At 46.1% G+C, this 26,878-nt stretch overlaps 3 protein-coding genes across 9 annotated transcripts; 2 read left to right on the top strand and 1 right to left on the bottom strand.

Moving 5' to 3' along the window:
- Positions 1-1,654: 1,654 nt before the first annotated feature.
- S100A13 (S100 calcium binding protein A13) lies at positions 1,655-15,930 on the bottom strand. 3 transcript variants are annotated; one of them, XM_045203890.3, is made up of 3 exons: positions 15,762-15,930; positions 9,327-9,520; positions 1,655-1,883 (listed from the first exon to the last, which is right to left on the bottom strand). In XM_045203890.3, the coding sequence occupies exons 2-3, from the start codon at positions 9,477-9,479 to the stop codon at positions 1,740-1,742; spliced, it is 297 nt and encodes a 98-aa protein (XP_045059825.1). In that variant the 5' UTR covers positions 9,480-9,520; positions 15,762-15,930; the 3' UTR covers positions 1,655-1,739. The 3 variants fall into 3 exon arrangements, with proteins under 3 accessions (XP_045059825.1, XP_024426561.1, XP_045059824.1); XM_024570793.3 differs by lacking the exon at positions 15,762-15,930 and adding an exon at positions 10,583-10,701; XM_045203889.2 differs by lacking the exon at positions 15,762-15,930 and adding an exon at positions 9,893-9,992.
- S100A1 (S100 calcium binding protein A1) lies at positions 11,281-14,848 on the top strand. 2 transcript variants are annotated; one of them, XM_024573049.4, is made up of 4 exons: positions 11,317-11,433; positions 12,690-12,731; positions 13,430-13,582; positions 14,521-14,848. In XM_024573049.4, the coding sequence occupies exons 3-4, from the start codon at positions 13,442-13,444 to the stop codon at positions 14,662-14,664; spliced, it is 285 nt and encodes a 94-aa protein (XP_024428817.1). In that variant the 5' UTR covers positions 11,317-11,433; positions 12,690-12,731; positions 13,430-13,441; the 3' UTR covers positions 14,665-14,848. The 2 variants fall into 2 exon arrangements, with proteins under 2 accessions (XP_024428799.1, XP_024428817.1); XM_024573031.3 differs by lacking the exon at positions 12,690-12,731 and having other exon boundaries at positions 11,281-11,433.
- Positions 15,931-16,133: 203 nt separating the features above from the next.
- On the top strand, positions 16,134-26,321 carry CHTOP (chromatin target of PRMT1). 4 transcript variants are annotated; one of them, XM_024573077.3, is made up of 6 exons: positions 16,134-16,433; positions 17,790-17,871; positions 19,324-19,477; positions 21,930-22,113; positions 22,928-23,065; positions 25,091-26,321. In XM_024573077.3, exons 2-6 carry the CDS (start codon positions 17,807-17,809, stop codon positions 25,294-25,296), a joined length of 747 nt encoding a protein of 248 aa, XP_024428845.1. In that variant the 5' UTR covers positions 16,134-16,433; positions 17,790-17,806; the 3' UTR covers positions 25,297-26,321. The 4 variants fall into 4 exon arrangements, with proteins under 4 accessions (XP_024428845.1, XP_024428837.1, XP_024428861.1 ...); XM_024573069.3 differs by having other exon boundaries at positions 21,927-22,113; XM_024573093.3 differs by lacking the exon at positions 22,928-23,065.
- Positions 26,322-26,878: the final 557 nt, after the last annotated feature.

Genomic DNA, 26,878 nt, shown 5'->3' with positions numbered 1-26,878 from the left:
ATATTAACATCATTAAAAAACCCTCTAGCCCTGGCTGGTGTGGCTCAGTGGATTGAATACTGGCTTGCCAACCAAAAGGTCACTGGTTCAATTCCTAGTCAGGGCACATGCCTGTGTTACGGGCCAGGTCCCCAGGAGGGGGCACACAAGAAGCAACCACACATCAATGTTTCTCCCCCTTTCTTTTTCCCTCCCTTCCTCTCTATCTAAAAACAAATAAATAAAATCTTTAAAAATAAAAAATCTTTCAATCTCTCCACCTGTAATTATTCCCCTTCTTTCCTGTAAATACTCCCCTCAACCCCAAGTGGAACACTCTTTGAGTTTCTGCCTAAATCAATGCTTCCAGAACATTTATTCTTTTGGATCTCAAATAAATGTTTGTTGTCTCACTTTGTCCTTTTATTTTTCAGTGACCAATCCGGATGCCCCTCCAAGGCCCTTTTTAGGGCTCCCCTGTATTTGTGGCCTTCATGAGAGGCATCTGTTAGGGTCTCAATGAGGCCCTTCCAAGAGTGTCATTCTGAGGGCTCCTGTGGGAAGTCTCAAACTGGGGACACTCTGGAAGTCTCTCAATCTGAGGGCTTCTCCAAGAGTGCCTCAACCTGGGTCCCTCTGAGGAATCTTAGTCTGGGGATCCCTGCGAGTGTCTCTCACTATGGGAGATCCCCTCAGTGTAGGAGCCCCTCAGAGTGGGTACCTCTCTGGAATATCTCAAATGGCCCCCAGGAATCTCAATCTGAGGGTCCCTGTCAGGTCTCTCAGTCTGGGGGCACTTAGATAGAAGGTCTCAATCTACGACCCTTTCATGGTGTGAGGTAGAGAGCTTACATGTTCCTCTGGACTAAGAGCTGCCCCAGATGGACACCTGAGGGTATGCAGTGTCAGCCCCTGGAAGTGGTACCCATTAGGCTGCCCCACCCTTGCTCCCTCTGGTGGCAGGCAGTGCAAGCCATATACCCCTGAAGCCAAGGACAGGGAGAAGGGCACCATGGCACTCTAAAGTTCTGCTTCCCGCAGGAACTCCACCACCCTCACCCAGTCCTTGAACCAGGACCTTGTGTTCATCCTTCTGCTTCACCCCTGCTCTCCAGGGAGGGGGAGGGAAGGAGGGTCCAGTGTTCCCAAGCACTCATCAGAAGCTCTGGAATTTCAACCCAGTTCCACCTGATCTTGTCTTTGTGACTTAACCTCTCTAAAATCTGTTTCTTCCTCTTTAATATGGGACTTAAAAATAGAATCTACCTCAAAGGGCTGTGAGAATTAACTAAGATAATACAAGAAATAGCAAGCCTTCAACACATGTTCACTGCTTTCATTATCATTCAATGACACAAACCCTAGGAGTAAGAAAAATGGGAGCCAAGCCCACGCCCCTGAGCCCTAGGAGGCACCTGGTAGGATATGAGTCACCTCACCTGCTCCGGAGATCTGTCTCTGTCTTTCACATACTCATTCACCAACCGTTTATTTATTGAGCAACCTACCCTGAGCACAAGATCTAAGTGCTAGATGCTGCATAATATTCGAAGATGAGTAACATTCCTTGTCCTCAAGGAGCTCATAATTTTTAGACCCACCCTCAAGTCAGGGCAGAGCTGTCCCAGCCCTTAGTCTCAAGAGAAGAAATCAGGGTAGATGTGAATAAGAAACATTCATGTTTTAAGGAGGAAGTTTTATTTGGGGGAATGGGGTTCTGCCTGGTCCTGCCCTGCCCACCCCATCCTGGCCAGCAGGTATTACTTCTTCCGGATCTCCAGGGCCTTCTCCTTCCTGATCTCCTTGGCCAACTCTCCAATCAGCCTCCAGTACTCATTGAACTTGAGCTCTGAGTCCTGATTCACATCCAAGCTCTTCATCTTGTCATCCAAGGAGCCCACATCCTGAGGAGACACCAAAGGGAAGGGTGGGGTTAGAAACGAGGGTTCTCCAGACGGAGAGAGGGAAGAACTGCTAGTTGTCATTCCCTTCCCTCAGGGACCGTGAGGACCTGCCCCACACCTTCAGGAGGAGGCTGTGGCCCCAAGACAGAGCTGTAGTGGTGCGCAACTCCAAGAGGCAGCAGCACAGGGAGGTGGAGGACGTGATTCATAGCGCTTGCTGGGGTATAAATACTCCCGCCACAGCAGATTATGAACCACAAACGTCATTGAATGCAGAGCTGGGAAGAGATGCACACAATGGGCCCCCGCCTGCAAGTTCAGGTGGCACACTGGAGGGCACATGAGAAGCAACCACACATTGATGTTTCTCTCCCTCTCTTTCTCCTTCCCTTCCCCTCTCTCTCAAAATAAATAAATAAAATCTAACTTTTAAAAAACACTACAGTAAATGAGATTGTTACTAAATAACAAACAGATAAATGAAACAGGATAAAGACACCCAAAACACACATGGGAATTGGACAAATAATAAAGGTAGCATTTCTCATCAGCAGGAAAATTTTAATAGAATAAAGTGGGTTTTTTTTTAATATGTTAAGTCGGGGGAGATCTTTCTAAGCATGACATGAAACACAGAAGCCATTCAGGAAAAGTTGGATAACTTGACTACATGAACATGTTTTATATTCTGTATGGCAAAAAACTACCCAAAATAAAGTCAAAGGACAAAGGGCAAATTAGGGGGAAATATTCACAACACACAAAATAGACAAAAGCTGATTTCTTCATTCTATAAAGAGCTAGAAAAAAATCAATGTGAGAAAGAAAAACTCTTTGATAAAAGAAATAAACAAGCGGTTCACAGAAAAAGCAATATACATGTCCACGAAAAAGTTTTTTCAATGTTGTATTTCACTGAGAATTTTAAAAGTAGTATAAATCAGAACAAGTACCATCTTCGCCTATAAGGCTGGCAAAAGTTAAAAGCTTGGGGACTCCTTTCCAGGGCTCCCCAGCGGCGGTCAGTTACTTCAGGATGAAGTTGAACATCTTTCCCAGCCACCGGGTGCCAGAAACTCACTGATGTGGAGACGAACACAAACATTGTACCGTTCATGTCTCATACATATGAGACATGCATGAACACAGAAGTTACCGCTGATGCTCTGGGTGAAGAATGGAGGGGTTATGTCGTTCAAATCAGTGGTGGGAAAAACAAACAAGGTCTCCCCAGGAGGCAGGGTGTCTTGCCCTGACCCTGTTCTCCTGCTAGGAGAAAGGGGGATTCCTGGTACAGACCAAAGAGGACTGAAGAAAGCACAAAACTACGCAGGGCTGCACCGTGGAGACCAATCTCCGTGTTCTCAACTTGGCCATTGTGAAAAAGGGGGAGAAAGATACTCCTGATCTCACTGATACTACTGTGACTCGTGGACTGGAGTCCAAAAGAGCTAGCAGAATCCGCAAACTTTTCAGTCTCTAAAGAAGATTGATTATATCCGTCAATATGTTGTGAGAAAGCCCCTAAACAAAGAAGGCAAGAAACACAGGAACAAAGCAGCCAAGATTCAGTGTCTTGTTACTGCACACGTCCTCTAATACAAATGTCAGTGAATCGCTCTAAAGAAACAGGGTACTAAGAAAAATAAGGAGGAGGCAGCAGAATATGCTAAACACTTGGCTAAGAGAGTGAAGGAAGCCAAAGAAAACCGCCAGGAACAGATTGCCAAGAGACGAGAGTCCACCTCTGAGTACAGTCAAAAATGATCTAGCCCTGACCAATGCAGCTCAGTTGGTTGGACATTGTCTGTCCTGCAAAGCAAAAGGACTGGTTTGATTCCCAGTCAAGGCACATACCTGGGTTGTGAGCTCGGTTCAGTTCAGTCCCTGGCGGGGGAGCCAATGAAAGCAACTGATTGATGTTTCTGCCCCTCTTTTCTTCCTCCTTCCCCCACTCTCTAAAAACTTAACTGTTTTTTAAAAATAATGCGGGTGCAATCCCTGGTCAGGGAATGTACGGGAGGCAACCAATCAATGTTTCTCTCGTGAAGGGATAAAGTGGGCAACATTTGCAAAGCAAGCCTATGACCTTGTTAAACAGGACTGCCATTTTATTCTTCTAAGTTTATGTCCCCAAGACCGGAAATAACTCGAAAGCAAGAGCAGAATGTGACTAACCACCCCCCACAGTTGCAGACAAAAGATAACATTGAAGCAAAGTGCAGTTTACGCCCAAATCTACCCAAACTACCCAAATCTGTGCTGCGACACCCCCAAACAGCCCAGGGGCCACACAACAGCAACCCCAACACCCTTTTTTAATCTAATTATAATCCAAAAAAAGCTCAAACCTCCCACCCCTCAGTGCTGGTTTATGTCTCCACACCATGCCCCTTTCCACTCTTGGTTTATTTCACTGTTCATAGCCTTCACTGCTTCCTCTATTTTGCGACCGACCACCCTCAACCATTGCTGTGAGCATCCTGATTATCAGTGTTTTGAACTTTTCTTTCTGCATTTTGTTCTCTTATTTTTTTAAATATGTTTTTTTAAAGATTTTATTTATTTATTTTTAGAGAGGAGAAGGGAGGGAGAGAGAGGAAGAGAAACATCAATGTGTGGTTGCCTCTCACAGACCCCCTACTGGGAACCTGGCCCGCAACCCAGGCGTGTACCTTGACTGGGAATCAAACCAACCACGCCTTGGTTCGAAGGCCGGTGCTCAACCCACTGAGCCACACCAGCCAGGGCTCTCTGTGAGTTCTTTCATAGCCTGCATCACTGATGACCCTAACACCTCATATCAATGTTTTCTCTCTCTCCCTTCCTCTCTCTAAAGTCAATTAAAAACATACCTTCGGGTGACAATTTAAAAAAGAAAGAGTAATAAATAAGATCAGACATTTTTTAAAAAGCTTAGTGAAACTCAGTTTGGGCTTTAATTATGCATCTAAAGAAAATTAATCTTTCTTCTTTCATTACTGAAATAAATAGATTAGCTGGGGGTGGGGGGTGGAGACTCATTTTGGGCAAGGACCTGGGAAACAGGCATTCACATGCACTGCTGGCAGCCATATAATGGGATACAAACTTGTTAGGAAGCAAATTGGCAACACCTACAAAAATTAAGAACAGACATGCCTTTTGACCTAATATTTCTGCTGTCAGACCTTTCCCTCAAGTACGTAAAGATATATAAACAAGGATGTTTGCAAAAGGGGGAAAATGTACATAAGAGAAAACTCCAATAAAAGATTGGCTGCATAAATTTGTGTTAACCTATATTAGAATACAGTGCATACATTTTTATTTAAAGATTTTATTTATTTATTTTTAGACAGAGGAAAAGCGAGGGAGGAGAGAAGGAGAGAAACATCAATGTGTGGTTGCCTCTCGCATCCCATACCAGGGACCTGGCCTGCAATCCAGGCATGTGCCCTGACTGGGAATTAAATCAGTGACCCTTTGGTTCCCAGGCTGGCACTCAATCCACTGAGCCACACAGCCAGGGCCAGTGCATCAATTTTTAAAAATGGGAAAATATCCTTTATGCACTGTAAGGGGGAGCAGAATTTGCCACCCTAAAATATCCCGGAGGTACTGATTATTTGAAGCTAGTTATTTCTTTCTTTCTTTCTTTTGTTTTTAAATACCAGGGAATGTCCTTTTTAGCGATTTGATGGTCCTTTTCTTTTTTAAGATTTATTTATTTATTTTTAGAGAGAGGTGAAGGGAGGGAAAAAAGAGGGAGAGAGACATCAGTGTGTGGTTGCCTCTCACCTGACCCCCAACAGGGACATGGCCTGCAACCCAGGCATGTGCCCTACACTGGGAAGTGAACTGGTAACTTTGGGTTCATAGGTTGGCACTCAATCCATTGTGCCACATCAGCTAGGGCTGTTACATTTTTTTGTTTAAGTTATTTATAGAATAGTAGATAAGATGCATTTATTCATTCACTCACTCAACAATTTTTAGTTGTTTTTTTTTTACTATCTCATTTCATTTTTTAAAAGATTTTATTTATTTTTAGAGAGAGGGGAAGGGAAGGAGAAAGAGAGGGAGAGAAACATCAATGTGTGGTTGCCTCTCACATGCCCCCCACTGAGCACCTGGCCTGCAACCCAGGCATCTGCCCTGACTGGGAATCGAACCAGCCACCCTTTGATTCACATGCCGGCACTCAATCCACTAGGCCACACCAACCAGGGCTCGCTCAATCAATATTTTATTGAGCACCTACTCCTAGTCAGATACTGCTGTAAGTAGAGATAAAACAGTAGATTCCTTTCCTCATGGGACTTACAGTCTTAGTCATGTATGAGCAGACAGTGCAGGTCAAGTTGTGAGAGAAGTGTTCTAAAGGAAAATAAAGCAGAATAAAGTAACAGAGCACGAGGGAGATGATCTTTGTATTCAGTGGTAAAGGAAGACCATGCTGAGGATTTGCTGTTTGAGCAGAAATCTGAGTAAAGTAAGGAGTAAACCTAGCAAATACCTGAGGGATGAGCATTCTAGACCAGGAGACGAAAAGTGAAGACAGCTAGTATAAATAACTCACATTGCTTTTGAGGAGTTTTGCTATAAAAGAGAAATAGAGGTCTATGGCGTAGCCAGAGGGAGTTATAGAATCAAGAGAGGTTCTTTTTTTTCTTTTAAAGATGGGGGGATATTGCAGCGTATCTGGAAACTGATCAGAACAATCTAGTAGAAAGGGAAATTTTGATGATGCAAGACAGGAAAGAAGAATTGAAAGGGTAAAGTCTTAAGTAGGTGAAAAGGGATGAGATCCAGGGCACCAGCGGAGGGTCTGTCCTTGGGAGCACATATGGATCATTCATGGAAACGGGCAGGCAGGCAGGGTACGTGTTGATCATTGGTAGATTTGGGGCAGGGAGTACACAGATGCTGCTGATTGCTCTTATTTTCTCAGTGAGAAAATTTCTTAATGAGAGGGAGAATGTGGAAAGAGGTACTAGAGTTTGAAGAGAAAGGAAAAGTTGTGAAATAGTCATCTGAAAGAGCTAACAAGTGAATCAACCAGGGAAATACAGTAGAATTAGCAGGCATCATTGAGGGTCGCCTTGGGGTTGTGGTTATAGATCTCAAGTGAGACGAAAGAACCTGGCCACACCTTTTTCTCCGGCTGGATTCTGCTACTTGCATGCGGACACAGAACGGAGGATTTAACTGGCAAGGTGATAAAGATGGAATGTTGGATTTAACCTAGGTTGGGATTTTGCCAGACAAGGATAGAGAGAAACAGAATCAAGGGTTGAGCGTGTGGTTGTGATGATGAGCCTTAGCACCCAGCTGAGTAAGGGGAAATGCGGACACAAGGGGTAACGATAGAAGACAAAAACGCAATACGGAGTCAAGGACAAGCTGGAGTAGAGGAACTAGCTAGAAGTAAGGGGAAGCAGAGTTCGCCACCCCAAAATATGCTTTTGGGGATGGAAACTGAATACTTTAGACTGGTTATTTTCAAAAAACAAACTCAGGAAAAACCTTTGACTTTCCCCCAAAAGCCTAAAAGAATTTAGACAGAGGACCTGCTACAGGAAGGGAGCTATCATTATAGATTACTATAGTTTATATGAATTAGGTGTGATAGAGAGGCCCATTTGCTAATAGTCCTCTCTGCGTCCCACGTTAAAGATGGCCCAGCAAACATCTGCTCTTCTGTCTCCATGTGAACTGCCTTCCTGCCCTTTCGAGTCCAAAACCACAACCCACTCACCCTTCTGCTTAGCTCCAGAATGGCACAGAAGCCTCAACTGCCCAGGGTGTCTTCAAAGCCCACTTTCTTTGGAACCCCCGTGTGTACATGTGTATGAAATTTGGTTATTTCTGCCTGTTCCTCTGTCTCGTGTTAACTTGATTATTACGCTAGCCAGAAGAACACAGAAGGGCAGGCGAAAATTTCATTTTTACTCCCCTACAGAGGAAGAAAATCGGAATGATGGGGGTAGAAGATAAAGAAAGGGAGGCTTAAAACTGAGATTTTGGAGGTGGTGTGCTTATTTTGGTAATGACAAAATCTGAAGCATAAACAGAGGAGTGGAATGCTGAGATGCAAGAAGACAGAATCTTTGGAAGGGAGGAGCTTAAGAAATGGAAAGGCCAGGTGTTGGATGAATAGTCTGTGTGGATACTGAGGATAACGACAGTACCAGTGGTGAGAAGAGAAACAGTAAGCTAGCACCTGAAGAGCTGTAAGGAAGGCAGGAGGTATATGAGCTTCCAAGGAACCAGGCATCTTAGGAAGAAGAAAAGTACTAAGATCTGGAAGTAGCGATGAAAAGCAAAGAGTTCACTCCTGTACTTCCAGGCCCAGAGAAAGTTGTATTTGGAAGAAAAACCAGTCATTACATTATTTGACAAAGCTACAGGAAATGCTGTACTTTCAGGAAAGAGTCTACAGGTTCCCGTGAGAAGAGAAAGGGAAAAAGTCCAGGAAGTCTAAGGATATGGGGGACTTCACAAATGACAGACTATGAGTTTCAGAGACCTGTTTGGTTTTTTTTTCCTTTTACTTTTTTTTTAAAGATTTTATTTATTTTAGAGAGAGGGGAAGGGAGGGAGAAAAAAAGGGAGAGAAACATCAGTGTGAAAGAGAAACATTCATCGGTTGCCTCTCACAAGCACCCTGACCGGGGACGGAATCTGCAACCCAGGGTATGTGACCTGAGAGGGTACCAGCAACCTCTCGCTTTGCGAGATGACGCACAACCAACTGAGCCATGCTAGTCAGGGCTGTTTGTTTTGCTTTTAAATCTGTCTTCCCACACTTTTATGTGCCTGTGAATTTTCAGGAAAAAAGTAAAAGATAACTGTTAGCAGCCTTGGATGATGTACCAACCCAGAGTGGATGAAATTTAAATCCCTACTCTGTCCAGTGAGGAAAGAAGGAATGACCTTGTCGGGCGCATTATTGAGGGTGTTCCCAGAGAGGGTGGGAGGTCACCATAGGTCACTGATATTCTATGACTATATGAACTAGGCTGCAGGGTTTGGGTGTGTGTTTGACAAACTTCTTCCCACAGCTGGACCTCAGTTTCCATTAACTGTTAAGTGAGGAATATAGGCCCTGTTTTCTCTTGCCCGCCCAGCTCTGATGTTTTATGAACCTCCTAGAAGCAGCTCTGGGTCCAGTCTTGTGTTCGTGAAATGAGACCAGAGAAGCACCAAGCAGGCACAGGAACCTAACAGCATCTTCTGATGGCAGCACAAAGCCCAGTAACACACTTCCCCTCAGACAGTGTTACCTAGTTACACACACGCCAGGCAAGAATACCCAGAACCACTTACACAAGCAGTCACCTACACCCTTCACCACAACACACCTGTGGTCACGTTATCGTGTCTGCAATATCACATCACACACACAGTGTCCCACAGCCACTGTCTCCCAAAACCTCAGGCCCAGAGACCCACACCTACCTTGAGCAGGTGAGGCAACTGCTGAGTGGCCAGTTCCTTAAACTCGTTGATGCTGAGGCTGCCCTTCCGGCCCTCTCGCCCTGCAAAGGTGAAGAAGGTGGTGACCACTGTCTCAATGGCCGCCTCCAGCTCAGTCAGTGGCTCTGCTGCCATTAGGACCCTGGGACTGCAGCTGATGGCCTCACGGGGCTGACCTGCCATGGAAGGGTAAGGAGAGAAAGGAACAGTCAGGACAGGCGGGAGTGCCCCTGCCCTGGGTCACCATCTCACGCCTCTGCCTGGAGGAGGCATTATGCGGAAGGAAGGAGGGGACAGGGATGGAGCTTGGGGCAGAGGAGTACCCCAGCGTAGGTAGGAGAAGCGGTATTCATTTCCAGACCCCTTCCTCTCTAGATCTCAATCTTTTGAAGTGCCTGTGTCTTAAGGGCCCCTCTGTGGTGGTCCCTCAGCCTGAAGACTCCCCTCTCAGGGAGAGGCTTTCAGTCTGAGCGTGGTCTTTGGAGCCCTCTCAGTCTCCTGGCCCATCTGTGGGGTTCAGTCCCAAGGGTCCTTTCCTGGAATCTCACCCGGCCTCAGAGTCAGAAGGTTGTTTGTCTCCAAAGCTCGTTTGTTCGGGAACCTGGGTCTTCACCCGCAGCCTGCTCCTCCCAGCAGAGCTGCCGGAATCTGGCAAATGCCCAGCTGTGGTCAGGGCTGGCTCCTTCAGGCCAGGCCCGCCCCCCGGTGGCCCCTCCCTGCTTCCACACAGGGACAGCTGGGCAGCGCACAGGACCCACCAGACCCCACGCCCATTTCCGGGTAACAGGGGTCCTGGATGGGCCTCTCCGACTGCCGCCTCCCAGGAAGGTCTTCGTCCAGGCACTCACAGCCCCACGGCAGGGAGAGGGCTTGATGTAGGGGATGTGCCCACTAATCCTCCCTTTTCAGACACCCCCTACTCTCCCCCAAGGGACTGTGGCCTTTCCCCAGGCCACTTCCCAATCTGAGCGGGCTCCTAGGGAGGGACCTGAGATCCCCAAGAGGAAAAAGGCTTCCCATGCCCTGACCTGCTTGGCTCAGTTGGTTGAGTGTTGTCCCACAAAGGGTCACCAGTTCGATTCCTGGTCAGAGCACATGCCTGGGCTGTCCCTGGTTGGGGCTCAAGGGGCAGCTGACTGATGTTTCTCCCTCCCTTCCCTTCTCTCTAAAAATAAATAAAATCTTTTTTAAGAAAAGAAAAAAGCTCCCAGGCTCCCTTCAGAGTTAGGGGCACTCACCAGGACAAGTCACAGAGATGGGGTGAAGCATGCGGAGCTGAGGTTTACAAGCCTGCCAGGCTGGGAGGCGAACTGCTCCCAAGCCCAGAGGTGTCAAGTTTCCTGGTTGATTCTGAAGACGGGAGACGCCCAGATAGAGACAGGGTGGGGGGAGGGGGAGGGGGCGGGGGGGGGGGGGGGGAGGCTGCAGATTGCCGATGGAAAGAACCAACAGAGGGAGCACTAAGAGGCCCAATCTAAGAAACACCCGTCTCAGAATGAGATCCCACAAAGGACCCTGCAGCCCAAGATCATCCCCTCAGAGGATTCCAGACAGAGACCCCACAAACAGGGGAATGGAAATGAGACCCCACAGAGGAGACCCCAGATTGAAATCCCTCAGTGGGGCCTCATACTGAAACCTCTGAGGGAGACTTCCAAAACTAAGTTATTCACTGAGGGGTCCCCTCACTGAGACCCCCTCAGTGGGCTCCTCCCCTTCCCTGCCTAGCTGGCGACAACTGGGTACTGTGGGGAGTGAGGGGCTCTCAGTGTCCTTCCCAGGACCTTTCCCCGCCACCATCCCCCTGCCCTTACTCCTGGGCCCTGCCTGCTGGGGGCCAGCAGTGGGGGAGACATGACCAAGACTGGAGAAGAAGACACAGGGCAGTTTGTTCCAGCACAGAGGGCGCCTCTGTCCACTCCTGGCCCCTTGCCCCACTGGGTGTCTGTGAAGGGGTGGAGCTGGTGGAGAGGTGGGGTCAGTGGGGGAAGGAGGACTGAAGACAGGTCTCCCGACACAGCTCCAGCAGCCACATTTCAGCCTTGTCTGTCTGTCCAGAACCTGCTCCCACCTCAGGCCCAGGCTGACAGTGAGTATCCTGCCCCCGGCCCTGGCCAGCTTGGGGGAAAGGGGACTTCAGCGGGGGTCGAGGCTTTGGGGAAATGGCATCGTGGTGCACTGAGGTGAGGAAGAGTTTGGATGATGGCAGTTTGGGACTTGAGGGAGACAGGATTTGGAGGCAAACAAAGGACAGAGGAATGTCTGGGAATGAGGTGAGCAAGGAAGCCAGAGGGGAATCTGGCCACCAGGCTTCCAAAAGGCCAGGCCCTCCTAGCAGGTAGCCCTCAAGTGCTCTCCCAAGGCTTCCTCCATCTCCCAGGTCCTGGGGAAGGGCCCTGACCCTTGGCTCACTTCCAGTGAGGTAAGATTATGCAGATGGAACAGCTGTTTCTGCCCACAACCCTGCAGTCTCGGCCTCTGCCACCCCCACCCAGCCTTGCCAAGATCTCAGGGCCCAGGGAAGTCTGGGGGTGGCAGAGCACGGACCATGAGATTTCAGAAGAGGGGGCAGTAGGGTGCTAAGCCCACTCCCAACTCTCACTTCATATAACCTCCCCTTTCTCCTCCTCCTCTTTCCTTGCCCAGACCTCTAGATTCCTCTTCCCCCCAATTCTTTTTTGTTTTTCCCTCTTCCTCCTCCCTGCCAAGATCCTCTCAGAACTGCTCCTACATAAAATACCTGGCTGCTCAAGAGCTCCAGGCAACCTCCAGGTGCCCCTCCTAGACGGGGCCAGTAACTGAGCCACCAGCACCCCTCCCTCATATGCCCCTTATCCCCTCTATCAGCCAGGCTTGGATTCCATCTCCCCCATGTCTCTGTGACAACCACTTCTCATGTCCGGAGTTCAGGTGACACTCACAAGGGCCCCATTGAAGAGCTGGGATGTCATTTGATCAGGGCCCATTGTCCAGCCCCTCAGGCCTGCGACAGGATGGGGACACCTGATCTGAGATACCTGAGCTGCCCCCTGAGGCTGTGGAGGGGTTGACTGTCCCAGGACCAAGGGAAAGAGCCCCCTGGCTTGGCAGTTTCCTCTCCTCAACAGACCCCTCCATTTTTCTCCTCCTCTCTCCCAGCCCCTTGAACTCAAGAGTTCCTCATCTCCCCCACTGCATACCAACCCCTTCTCCCTGAGGCCACTGTCCCCACACCTACCAGGCTGGGCCTTGGGATAGGAGGGCCAGCAACTGGAGACACAAGTCTCCTCTCCTCTTCCCTGGAAGCTCTGGCTCCAGGGCAAAGGCTCAGACATTCCTCTCTCCCTTCTCACCACCACCCAACAGAAGGGCTGATTCTGCAGAGGAGTAAGAGGAACCAAACTAGAGGTAATGGAGGCATACCCCAGGGAGCCAATGGGCCATGTTCAGGACAGAACAGAGTTGAAGGACCAAAAGAGGCCCCCCAGTCTGCTGACAGGAAGCTCAGAGGCAATGAGACTCTCTCCCCATGAACCCTGGGCCGCCCACTCAGGCTGGCACCCTCTCCATCAGGTGTCCAAGGGCACCAGACTGACTCCTTGCTAGGGGTGGGCAGCAGAGTCTATAGAGAGGAGCCCAGCCCACCACACCCAACGGCAGAGCTTGGCTATGCTTGGCAAGCAATGTCCAGGGTAAAAATAGAGCCAGAGGAAGCCTGGCTGGGTCCTGTGACCACCCCTGCCTCCCTGCCTGCCTCCCACACCCTCCTCAGTGTCTGCTCAGGCAGCCAGGAGACATTGCAAAGTCCACTGCAGGTCTCTAGAACCAGACCTGCTCCACCTGTTCTACCTCCATGCTCTTAACCGTGACTCCCTCTGGCTGGAGTATGGACTGAGAGACACATAGAACAGCTGTGCACTTAGATATATTTGGGTTCTCCTACATCATAAAATCCCAGTGAGAGGTAAATTGCGGTGGCAATGGAAGTCCAATCTCATGGCTATTTGGGCTGTGGGACCAGGGCCAGGTCTGAGGGCTCCCCTCACCCTGACCCCAGATATTCTGACCACGGTTCCCAGCTCACTTCCATGGTGGGGGGTGGGTAGGTGAGCTGCGCAATGGGTTCTGAGCTGGAGACGGCGATGGAAACTCTCATCAATGTGTTCCATGCCCACTCGGGCAAGGAGGGGGACAAGTACAAGCTGAGCAAGAAGGAGCTGAAAGAGCTGCTGCAGACCGAGCTCTCCGGCTTCCTGGACGTGAGCACAGGGCCAGGGTGGGGGTACAGGGTGGACTGGGTGAGGGGTGGGGGAACAGAGTGGGCATCTCCCTGCCATCTCCCACCCCCTCCCAGCACAGCTCATCCATCTCCTTACTCTCTTGGTTCAAGTCAAAACGCCCTGATATATTGATCACCTGTTAAGTGCCAGGCCTTCTGTAAATGCATCAGTAACAAGGCTCACAGTCTAGAAGGAAAAGACTGACATTTGAATGTAAAGCCTGAAAACCAGGAAGCACACAGAGCCTTAACAGAGGTGGCAGAAAGGATTATGGGAGAGTATCAACCTGGCTGAAGTGGGACAGCTTCTCCAAAGATGTGGCACTTGAGCCATAGATTTCCAATGGAAGATTATTAGGATAAATGTAGGCCTTTCAGGAGGTATCTGCATGAATAAAAGCAGGGCAGAAAGAATATGCAGCGTGCTCAGTAGTTTTGACGGGAGTGAGGGATGTAGAAAAGTAGGCTAAAGGAGAAGTAGAAAGGCACCAGTTTTGAGGTTTTATTAAACCTGGGTTCAAATTCTGACACTGCTACTTTCTAGCTGTGTGGCTTTGGACACATTTAACCGCCGACTGTCCATTTGTTTCTTTTTTAGAATGAGAATAATGAAATCTACTTCATACTGTTTGTGTTACAATTAAATTAGACAATACTTGTAAACTCCTGGCATAGTGCTTATCCCATTGTAGGCACTCAACATGTAATAACTAATGTTATTACTCTCTTGTTGAGCTTATTCTGTAGGCAACAGGAGACCACAAGTGTTAGTTTTGAGGAGGAAGGCAGAAGAGTCCCATTAGATGTAGTTCTCCTTGCTTATCTATGCCTCCCTCTCCCCAACCAACCAACACCCACGGCTCTGACTTAGTTCTACACGTCTCTATACAACTACCTCTCCATCTCCTCACTTCACAGGCCCAGAAGGATGCAGATGCTGTGGACAAGGTGATGAAGGAGCTAGACGAGAATGGAGATGGGGAGGTGGACTTCCAGGAGTACGTGGTGCTGGTGGCTGCCCTCACAGTGGCCTGTAACAACTTCTTCTGGGAGAACAGTTGAGCGGACAGCCCCAGTGGGCAGCGCCCTTCCCCTCTGTACTGCCACACCTGCCTCTACACCCTGCTTTCCTTTCACCCCACTTTTCCCTCCCCACAATCCCACCTTTGCCCACCCTCCAACAAGGGCGCAAGAGTAGTGGGCCAGTCCTGCAACTCGTCTTTCATTAAAGGCTCCTCTCTCGCCAGCTGCCGTGTCTCCTTTGGACCCTGGAAGTGGGTGGGGAAGTGAAGGTGGCTCACTCCCAACTTGCCTAATTTGGGGCAGGATCTTATTTGAAAAGAAGTCAAAGGACCATTACATCTTCCTACCTGAGGAATGCTCAAGGTCCAGGAAGGTAGGGGTTCAAAGTTCCAGCTGGAAGTGGATGAGACCTTAGTTTCTCAGCTATAAAGCCAGAAAAAGAATTTCCCTTCAAAGAATATTTAGAGGACCTTCCATGTGCTAGACATTGTGTAGGAACATGGGATACAGCAGTGAACAAAACAAACACGACCCTTACCCTCATACAGGTAAACTCCAGTAAGGGCATCAAACCACTAAACCATTACACATAAATGCTAGGAAGGAAAACGAAAGGATTCAGACCGCCATACATAGGGGTGGTGGGGAGGGGACGTGTGGGAAGGTTGAAAATGTGTTCATTCAACTCATTCATCAAACATTTAAACATTTTGTGTACCCAGGCTTTAGAAAAATCCCGTATATGTCTATCAAAACCCACATGGATGGCAGATAGGGATCCCACCCGAATAAGAATTTAACAATATTCAAGCCAAGTTGGGGAGGGGAGAAAGTGAACAAGAAAATATGGACAGACGATGGTAACTGGAGCAGAATCCAGTAGATATGGGCTGTCAGCACTGGCCCCCACAGGCCTTTCCTAGGGCGTTCACAGCATTCTATTAACTGTGAATGAGAGTGAATGGGAATGAAGAGAGGAGAGCCAATGCAAATTACCCACTCCCAGTGGGCTGTTAGAGACCGATGCCAGTCCCACGTTAAGAACTTTAAACGGCCCTTGCTGGTGTAGCTCAGTGGATTGAGCGTGGGCCGCAAACCAAACGGTCACTGTTTGGATTCTCAATCAGGGCACATACCTGGTTTGCAGGCCAGGTCCCCAGTACAGGGCGCGAGAGGCAAACACACATTGATATTTCTCTCCTTCTCTACCCCCCTCTCTAAAAGTGAATAATATCTTTAAAAATAATAATAAAAGAATTTTAGACAGTGTGCCTTAGCCTGTCCAGGCCAGGAAGGTGAAGTCTCTCGCAGACCCAACTGCGAGGCCTTGGCCACGCCCCTTCGTGACGTGTGAGCCCTCAGACCCGGACTTTGCTAAAGGCCCGCCTTCTCCTTAGGACTCCGCGATTCCTGCGCAGGCGTAACACAAACCTTCCCTTTTCCCCTTGTCGTGCGCGGGTCTGACGCGTGACGTAATTGCGTCGACGCCATTTTAGCCGGTCCCACTCCGCACTGGGCGTGGCGGCCATTTTGTTTGGGCACCGAGCGGGAGTTGGCGGCAGTGGCTGTGGTGACACAGACGAAAGACAGGAAAGGGCAGGCCAGGCGAGCAGGTGGACCGGTTGACCAGACAGCCAGCCAAAAAAAAACCGAACTAACCTAGCAGTCCACCGTTTACACATCTAGCCAACCGCCGAACAAGATAACCCGAGCCCCTCCACCATCAACTCAGGTTCGGCCGGCTTCCGGCCCGCCTTCCGCAGCAGTCGTGGCAGCCCCGGGAGGAGCACTGGCGTCCTTTTCCTTCGGTAAGTTTCTACAGTGATAACGAAAGTCTTGGGGAGCAGAAGGGGTGGGCGGACCGGCCGGGGTGGTGGGCTGTGGAAGCAGATACGGTGCTGGGGTGTGGAGGCCCCGAGGAGGGGGCGGAGCCCCGGGGAGGGAGAGTGGGGCGGGCCTGAATTGGAAACTGGTGGCGGGATTGCTCAAAAAGGTTGGGATTTGAAATGGATAGAAAGGAAAATAGGGAGATTGAGCAAAGTTGATGGTCTTGCCAGGGCTTTGAGATGGTAGGGAGATGAAGTGAGGATTACGGGGCTTTGGGGAACGTTAGAAAGTAATGGCGGCTTTAGGGTTAAATTTCGTAGAGCGCGCTGTCTGGTAAAACTCCAGGTGAGTGCCCCATTAGGAAACTTTGTCTGCTCCCACCCCCAGGTCCCCAGTCCCTTGCTCAGGCCCCTATCTGATTTTGGAATCGAATGTCAGTTTTGAAACTGGGTATGCCTGTGTCATCTCTAGATGAATGGTTCTTGATTTCGGCTGCAGGGACCCACCCTGCAACCCCGACTGGGGATCGACCTTTTCGCTCTGTGGGAAGACACTCAACCAACTGAACCACACTGATCAGGGCCGCTTCTGCACTTTTTTCTTTTTTTTTTTTTTTTTTTTTTTTTTTAAAGATTTTATTTATTTTTTATAGAGAGGAGAAGGGAGGGAGAAAGAAAGGTAGAGAAATACCAATGTGTGGTTGCCTCTCATGTGGCCCCCATGAGAAACCTGGCCCACAACCCAGGCACGTGCCCCGACTGGGAACCGAACTGGTGACCCCCCGATTCACAGCCCGCGCTCAATCCATTGAGCTACACCAGCCAGGGCTGCACTTTTTTCTTTAAGATTGTGTTTTAGAGGAAGGGAGGGAGAAATAGAGGGAGAGAAACATCAATGTGTGGTTGCTTCTCGCAAACACCCTGCTGGGGACCTGGCCCGCAATCCAGGCATGTGCTCTCACTGAGAATCGAACCTGTGACCCTTTGGTTCTCCTACCGGCACTCAGTCCACTGAGCCACAGAGTCAGGGCTGCTTCTGCGCTTTTTAAAAAGCTGCTTGCAGCCAAGGTTGTTGAAAAAGGATTATGCTGGATGAAAAACCAAACCTCTAACACACGGTTAGCTAGGTCTAAGTCTGCCATTTTGGAGGCTTTGGCAGATTATTTTCTGTCCTGTGCCGTGGCCTTGAAGTGTATTTGACAGCTATTTTATAAACATAAGCACCTGAAATGAGTTTCAGTGTGCCGTTAAGTAGTCTTTGATACAGGCCTCTCGTTCATTATTGTTTTGGGCCTGTTGTTATTCTGATTTGCCTGTTCTGCCTATTGTCCTTTGTAGATCCTCGGGATTTGAAGATGGCTGCACAGTCAGCGCCGAAAGTTGTGCTAAAAAGCACCACCAAGATGTCTCTAAATGAGCGGTGAGGCAGCCAACAGCAACTTCAGCTCATTGATAAGAAAACATTACTTAAATTGGCCCTGGGGTCCAATGCACAAAAACCAGTTTTAAACTAAATACCAACAGAAGGCTACAGACCTCTGTTCATAATTGCATCTTATTTATGTGGTACACAGCAAATTGGGCGGTTGTTTCAAAACCCCTTATCAGTAGATGTTTATGTTAAGCTGTCTGAAATATTAATCTGGTGGGATGTATTTTAAAAAGACTCCTCATACCCTCCCTTTTCTTCACATATTTTTAACATTGATACAGGGATGGTGCAGCTTGGTAGCACAGTACCCTGGCTGCAGTAGGCTTGCTGCCCAGTCCAAGGCCAGCAGTGTTGGGTCTGGCCTGTAAGAGGCAGGTAGCAAGCTTTAAATATGTCCAAAGGCCCTTGAATGCCATTCTTGGGCCTTGTAAGAGGCACTTGCTTTTGCTCCATTTCACTTTCTTTCCATTCTGCTTTTAGTTTGTTTTTGTTTTGGGTTCTCTTACAGTTAAGTGTTCTTCTCTTCCATTCTGTTAAGCTTACTTTTTTTCTGGAGAGACACATCAATTTGTTGTTCCACTTATCTCTGCATTCATTAGTTGAATCCTGTTATGTGCCCTGACCAGGGATTTAACCTGCAACCTTGGCGTATTGGGATGACGCTCCAACAACTGAGCTACCTGGCCAGGGCTAGAAGAGTGTCTTCACCAGCTTTAAACAGTTGAACTAATCTAACTTTCTCAGAAGTAATCAGTTGAAGTCAGAAAAAGTAATCATTTGAGTCTAAGAAAAGCGAAGATATTCAAAGGCAGTTTCTGTTGATGAGAGTTCATTGAGTGCCTTTGACCTGTGATTTTAGTAAGTTGATATTCGACCATTGTATATTTTTACCTTTTCTGAAGCGTATTGTTCCTTTTCTCTTAGGGTATGATGCACTAATTCTTCATATTCACATAAGCAGGCAAACATATATGTATAAGAAAATATGATGCACTTCTGTCTTACATGGGTGCGTTATTTTCATAAGTTTCGGAGATGCTCTAGTCCTTCCTTACATTTGCCCTTAAAATGCACCCTCAGTTCTCCAGGGTTTTGGCTTTCTTCTTTTGTCTTTGAAACTACATCTCCTGTCTCGTGTTGTCATCATATCTGCTTATTGCGTGTTTTTCATACCTTCCGCCTCTCTAAAAGCTGTTACTTGAGCCCTTGTTATCACTTTTGATTGAATGTGCTGCACTTAGCTGCATTTCTAAGTTTCTGATTCTTGCAAGTTTGTGGAAGCAGAGGAGTCTTTCACCCACATCAACCTTGATCTAAGTGTACCACTTTACTTAAAAGTTCGTGGGATCTGGAGTTCCTGGTCTAGCAAGCCATGAAAATGCCAATAAATGTTTTATAATAAAGCTTTTATTTAAACATCCATTTTGTTCGACCTTGAAGCTTTACTAATATGCTGAAGAACAAACAGCCGATGCCAGTGAATATTCGGGCTTCGATGCAGCAACAACAGCAGCTAGCCAGTGCCAGAAACAGAAGACTGGCCCAGCAGATGGAGAATAGACCCTCTGTCCAGGCAGCATTAAAAATTAAGCAGGTGAGAGAACAGGTTTAACGTTCCAGACGCAGCTGGTGATCTCTGTCAGGCAGTCCACTAAGGCTGTCAGGAGTAAAAGCTGAAACTTCTCTGGAAGAAAGAGAAGTTTCAGAGAATTCCCATTTTGGCAGGTACCAATAAGTAACTTTTTGTTTTTCTCTTTTAGGAAGTTTGCCATCAATGTGGCCTGTTTCTTTGTTATCAGTGAATGTTAATCTGTTATTTTCTGATCCTTTGCCTTAAAGTAAATTAACTGGCTTTTTCCACAAAGAAATTTTAGTTGCTGTTTTAGATGACCTTAAAAAAAATCCTTTATTACTTGTTAAATCATTTACAAATTAGGGAAATGATATTGTTACTTCTCCCCTAGTCTAGGGAGTCTTAATGGCCTTAGTCAATGGCTTTTAGTGCTAAAATGTAGAAAATGTAGGGTGACCCTCATTTCCACAGCACCTAAAATTTTCTCAGTAGAGCAAGAGCTCTGAGTAGTTAATTTAAAAGTTAATGGGTTCTCTTTCAAATTTTCAGTAAGAGATAATCCTATTCAGACCTGAAATAAAACCTGCTCTTTATTATTCATAGACTTTTTATGCAAGTCCGGACAGTGGCTGTGGAAGGATATGTCCAAGCTGTGGCTGGGCGTCTGGAGGGCGGTGCCATGCAACTGTAAGGACTTTAACTGGTAGCACTGCATGGCTGTGCATAAATTCAGCAGTTAAATATAACCCTCACCCAGAACTGTTGGGCTCACTGACCAAAAATAAACAAGGCCTTCTGCTTCAGCTACCTTAAGCCTTGGAGTGACTGCGTTCATCCCTGACAAAGGAAAGTAGTAAAAGGCACCACCATTTTCCAAGAGTAAATACAAAACTTGCTGAAGATATGTCTCTGAAAGATTATTCCAAAGGATCTTTTAAGAAGCTTTAAATGGAGAAATAGCCCCTGAGTGGTGCTGTCCAGTAGAACTTTCTACAGTGGTAGAAATGTCCTGTGTTTGTGCTCTCCAATACAGTAGCCGCTAGTCCACGTGTGACTTCTGAGCATTCAAAATGCAGCTAGTGCAATTGAGGGACTTGATTTTTTTTTTTAATTATAATTTGAATAGCCACATGTGGCTAGTTGCTATCTTTGCACACAGAACAGCTCTAGAGTAGAAACTGGATGACAATAGTGGACTTCCTTAAGCTTCCTATCAATGTTAGAGGACCAGTATTGGTGGCAAGTAGGGCTTGGGAAGGGGAGAATATTCTCAGGATGACGGAACACAAATGACGTGTAGATGAAGTATGCAGCCGGGGGAGTGATTTAACGGCCTTTTATGATTGCCTACACCTCCTCACACTATGTGCCTAGTGTTCAGAGCCTGCCCTTCTGATTAGAAACAGTTTATGATCTTGTGCTAGAAAGCTAATAATAATAACTAACTTAAGAACATACGGTTGCAAAAGAAAACATTGGTGGTTGCTTATGGGTGAAGTCTGAAGGTACATAGAATTTATTTTCATTTATATTGACTGATGGGTTTATAGGAAAACAGGTTTGCTAAGGCCTTGGTTGTGTTCAAGGCTACACAGTCACCTTCTTTGAAGGAATTTAATTATTTGCAATGTGGTCTTCATGGTTTTTCTTTTAGGGACAGATTGTTGAAAATCTTCATCTCTGGTATGTCCTTGTCCTCACGTGTGGCCCTGAGTTTTATGATTGTAGCTTGTCTTTATGCTAATGCAAATTTGGCTGGCTCTCTATGGAGATACACTTGAGTTATATGTTTATTTTGAATAAAAGGTCATTACACTGGTTTAATGGAGCTGTTTGCAAGGGTAGAGATGGAATTGTGGCTATTTAAGAAATGTAGGAAAAGGAAGTTTGACTTTTTTGTGTTTATTTACATCATGTGGTAGAAAGTAGACTGTCTAGATATACATACTCAGGAAAAATGGAATTTATTGAGAAATCAGATGTTGTTCTTAAGTTGGAAGAAGTCGGGTGAAATTTTAATTTAAATTGTGCCCAGTGTGTGATGAACTTCCTATGGTGTTTGAGTAAACCTTTGAGGAGAGTGGTAGTTTTTAGGCAGGTATGAATCAAGTCATACATTGTCAACCCATGGTTTAAAAACAACAGAATCAGGATTTGAAATACATAGTGTTCTTATTAAAACTTAAGTTTCAAGTAGTGGTGTATGACTTAGCCAAACAAGCAAGATAATTTGTGGTGATGCCAATTTCGTGGGACCGTACTCAAGCTTCTTAGAAGTTCAATCAGAATTCTTTTATACCATGTTTTGAGGCGAAGGCCTGCTTCTGGTATAGAATCCTTATGATACCCACAGCAGGTTTAAATCCCTCACACAGACATCTCACTGGCTTCCTTTTCTCTGCACTTTGAGTTACCACATCCCACTGGATTGCTTTTTTTGATCTCAATCCCCCAACGCCTTTTTTTCCAGAAGAGCTTAAAGCAGCGCCTGGGTAAGAGTAACATCCAGGCACGGTTAGGCCGACCCATAGGGGCCCTGGCCAGGGGAGCAATCGGAGGACGAGGCCTGCCCATAATCCAGAGAGGCTTGCCCAGAGGAGGACTACGTGGGGGACGTGCCACAAGAACCCTACTTAGGGGCGGGATGTCGCTCCGAGGTCAGTGCTGCATACCTGATAATTGTTGGGTCCCACCCCCTTTTCTTTTTCTCTTGGGCTGCTTATGGACACATTGGTTTAATGTCTTTAAGCCTGAATTTATATTAACATAATTAATAACTTGAAATCACATATATTTAATAGTGCTGCATGTCCTTTTATCAATACCATTCCTTTTCTGATAATGTGCAGTGGTGAGAGAGTATGACCTGCATAACAACTGGTAATCCATGTCATCTCCATTCCATTTAAAACACCCTGCTGCTGCTTGAATCAAAGCACATTCAAGTTCTAGAAATAAGTCTAAGAAATGTATGGGTCTGTTGGCCTATGTCTTAACCAATCATCTCTTTTCCTGGTGCTAGCGAAATACTTATATTTGTGAAAAAGGCAAGACAAGTTGGACCCACAGCACTTACTTATTATTACATTTGGGGCACTGTTTTACCATTCCCTATATAGTTCTTGGCTCCTACAAGAGTATATTGAGAGCAGGAACCATGTCATTTATTTGTAAATCTATTATAATGTTAGATGCCTATCTGATTATTCAACAGATATTTATTAAATGTATGTGCTTACTGATTACTTTAACTCCTCCCAGGTTCTTCCAAAAACGGATTTTTGATCAGACTTGTTGAATTGATTGAGTAAAGAGCATCTTAACCTATTCACACTCAGTATGCAACTTGCCCCACCCAACCTAAAAATTACCTGAATTAACTCATCTAACCCTCACCACCTTCCTTTGGTTAGAATCTACTTTGTCTCTCTTGGACTTACCTGCATATACATTGTATGCCTCCTCTCCAAGGTCAAAACCTGCTCCGAGGTGGACGAGCCGTAGCTCCCCGAATGGGCTTAAGAAGAGGTGGTGTTCGAGGTCGTGGAGGTCCTGGGAGAGGGGGCCTAGGGCGTGGAGCTATGGGTCGTGGCGGAATCGGTGGTAGAGGTTAGTCAGCTACCAACTTCAGAGAGTAGCTCCCTCTTATTTCTCTCCCTTCAAAACTCAGAGCCACCTTTCTGCACAGCTTTAAGTCATAGGCAGGCTTATTTGTTTGTCTTGTTTTGTTTTTTGAAACTGGCTTATTTTCTGAATTCACGTGGTGGTAGTGCAAAAGTCTGTCATGGGTTTTCCAAGAACTAGTCAGGTACATGTTACAGAGCCAGATTATCTGCAGACTTCTCCCAGACTCATAAATTTAAATTGTATTGTTAAAATGATAAAGTGGTCAGTTTGGGGTTTTACCTTACTCTGTCCCTGCCCCACCACCACATACAACCCACCCCATAACTCAGAACCCCACTTTTAAATCTTAAGAATCCAAAAGAGGAAGATGTACAAAAATGAAGCAGACTTAAGGATAAGATAGTGAGACTTGGAGCTGGGTATTGACTCTGAAACCAAGTAAATCCAAGGTAAAGTTGTGCCTGTAGGAAACCAGAGATGACCTTTTATTTTTTAAACTTTGTTTATTTTTAGAGAGAGGGGAAGGGAGGGACAAAAACATCAATTGGTTGCCTCTCACACACACCTCAACCAGGGACTGGCCCACAACCCAGGTACATGCCCTGACTGGGATTTGAACCAGTGACCTTTTGCTTTGTGGGACAATGCTCAACCAAACTGAGCTGCACTGGTCAGAGCAGAGATGACCTTTTTTGATCAAGGTAGAAAGCAATATGGCACTACCATGTTTTGCCATGTGTAATGCACACTTTTTGGCCCAGATTTTTGAGGGGGAAATAAGGATGCGCACTATACACGGGTATAATAATTCCGTGTGTAATGTGCATAAAAACTGTGGGTGCACATTATACACAGGGGCGCAAAATGCCGTCTGTCAGTTAACTGACTCATATTAATAATCTTTTTTTCCTTCTTTTAGTTTAGGATTAGATTTAATTAGCATTTTAATGAATCATATCTTTTTTTATTATCTTTTAGTTCCCTTATACCTCCCCACATCAAGTTGATAATACTTACCTTTGAGACTTAATGATAATTCTTTTGTGACCTCATGACCCAGATTGGAGGAGTTTAATGATGTTGCTGTTAAAATGTCAAATCTCAGGAGTTTTCTGGCATAGAGTTTAGCGGAAAACTCCCAACAGCACCTGTACAAGAAAAAGTTTTTATTCTGTTAGCCCCTCTGTATATTTGCTTTGATACTTTTAAAGTATGTGGTGCGTATTCCATAATTTATGACCTTGAAGTTGCCAAGGGATAAAAACTTAGGAAATTTGATAACTGAGGGCTTGTTTTCTTCTCTCCCATTGTATGTTGCTTGGCTTATTGAGTGAAGTGCAAGCTAGTTTGGGTTTCAGGATGAAATGGCATGTTTCCAAATTATCTTGACTTGGTTTCTGAGCAATGACACAGGTGGGGAAGTCTAAAGTCTTAACTGGGTATGTTTTGCTGAGTGAATTGAAACCACCTCTCAGATAACCATAAGTCTTTAGAATAGGAAATAAAAGTGGCTGGCACTACTCAAGATGTTTTTTTCCATCTCCCCACATTGTTCCTGTGTAAAATAACTCCTCAGTCTCCTGACATGGGGTCAGCTCGTTATGTCTTTAGGTTTGAAAATTGCCTGGCTTCACACCCATGTTGCTCTGTGCCTTTATTACTTCTGTCTTACTAAATAGGTTTATATGTAATTTAATGAGGAACTTACAGTGGGCTTCAAACTTTAGATCATTTGTTTTAGAAAAGATTAAGATTTTTTAAAGTATCAGTTTCCCTTTGTTAATAGAAGAAAAATTTTAAGTAACATTTAGAGATGAGCATATAATAAGGGATTCATTATGTGTGCTTTCCATGTGTTGCTTGCTACCCAGTGTGTTTACTGTTTTTCCAGATTTCTCCTCCTTGCCCTGCCCTTCAGCATTTCAGCTAGGCCTCTCTGCTCTAAGGGGCATTTACTATAGCACCTGTTAAACCTACTTGTAACTGTCTTTTTTTCCTTTGGGCCAGGTCGGGGTATGATAGGTCGGGGAAGAGGGGGCTTTGGAGGCAGAGGCCGAGGCCGTGGACGAGGGAGAGGTGCCCTTTCTCGCCCTGTACTGACCAAGGAGCAGCTGGACAACCAATTGGATGCGTACATGTCGAAAACAAAAGGACACCTGGATGCCGAGTTGGATGCCTACATGGCACAGACAGATCCGGAAACTAATGATTGAAGCCTGCCTGCCCTCCTGTGAGAGACTCTTATTAAAGTTATCACGTCTGTAAATAACCTTGAGATAACAGATGAGAAGAAACCTACCTGATTGATGCTGGAAGGACCTATCAGAATAGACTATGGGCTTAACTTGCCACCAGTTTGTGCATTTAGTGTGTTCCTTTTACTTTTTTGATACTATATTGTATGAAACCCTTTTTTCCTCTGACTTGGATTTGGTTTCGTTTTGTTGTTTTAGGGTTTGGGGTTTTTTTTCCTCCTTCTCCCAGACTTCTCTTCGAACATGAATTATTTTTGCCCTCTTTCCACCTCTGCCTCCCCTCACCTGTTATATATGCCCTGACATTCTAACATCTCTATACCCTCTGGGAAAAGTCCCAGAAATAATCCATCAGTGTTCTTCCCTAACGCCTAGGTTTCTGAGATATAGTTTTGTTCTGTATCACTCTAATAGCCTCTTAGAAGTGTTGAGAAAATCTGGAGTTCAAAATGCACTCTGCCACATTGATATTTTAATGTAGTAAGTTAGGGACATTGACCTAGCTACAAGGCCACATAACAAGTTATATACATGGTAGCAGCTCTGATTTGATTAAAGTTGCCACCATGTGCATTGACACCACATAATGTGTGCTGGCTTGGGTGTGTGCATACTCTGTACCCTTGAACAAGGTTTAAAACCTTCCTCGTGGCTTTGTGTCACATCCAAAGGGGTCCTATTGGGTTGGCTTATGCCTGAAATATGAAATAGAGAGGGAAAAGCCATTTGGTTAAGTAGGTGCTACAGAAGGAATGGGAGAAATATGGTAGATACCTGCTGGGGAGGGTTCAGAAGATACCCATTCTGAACATAATTCTTACGTTTATCCTAAACCAGTCTTGGGCTTTTCCATACATTGGCTTTGTTTGACCATCTTATTTTCCTTGAAGATTTGTAAGTTCAACCGTATCCTGTCAACTGTCCCAGTTTCGATGAAATCTTGTATTTCTGGTTTATTATAACAAGAAATTCTCTTGGATCCAGCCAGGACTTTCTCTTTATTTGTTGTGTTCTTTAAATGCTGTGGCTATTATAACAATATCTTGATACACATACCCCTTGTAGAGCTGAGTCCTTCATAGTGGTGTTGAAATTCTGAGGAGGGGATACTGTGGATTTGATATAGAAAGTGGAGAATTTGTCCACCTTTGAGTAAGCCTTGCAGAAAGATTAACCACACAAAGTAATGTACTGACCCATTCGATCCATAGAAAGCTCAGGCAAGGTGGTCTTGGGGCAATACCTTGGACCTGGCACTAGTACCCCTTTTTCCCTGTACTATTTAAGGGGCAGGAACCTTAACTACCACCAACCAAACTAATTACACCATTGAGCTACCTAGTACCCTGATATGTTGAGAAGGTGGGGTTTACTGCATGCTGGGAAGGAAATTTTGGTTAGGACATCCTGAATTTGAATCCTGTCCCTTTGACTCCACTTGGGGGAGCTTGAGAAGACCATGTAGGAGTAGAGGTCTTGATTATGCTGACATAACCAAGCTGACCTGGATTCAAAGTGTACTAGTAAGGATGGACCATAT

The sequence above is a fragment of the Desmodus rotundus genome, chromosome 12 (genome assembly GCF_022682495.2).
Source record: "Desmodus rotundus isolate HL8 chromosome 12, HLdesRot8A.1, whole genome shotgun sequence".
NCBI classification, from domain to species: Eukaryota; Metazoa; Chordata; class Mammalia; order Chiroptera; family Phyllostomidae; genus Desmodus; species Desmodus rotundus.
Note: the sequence above shows the minus strand (reverse complement) of the source record. Positions and strands in the feature narration are given on the sequence as shown.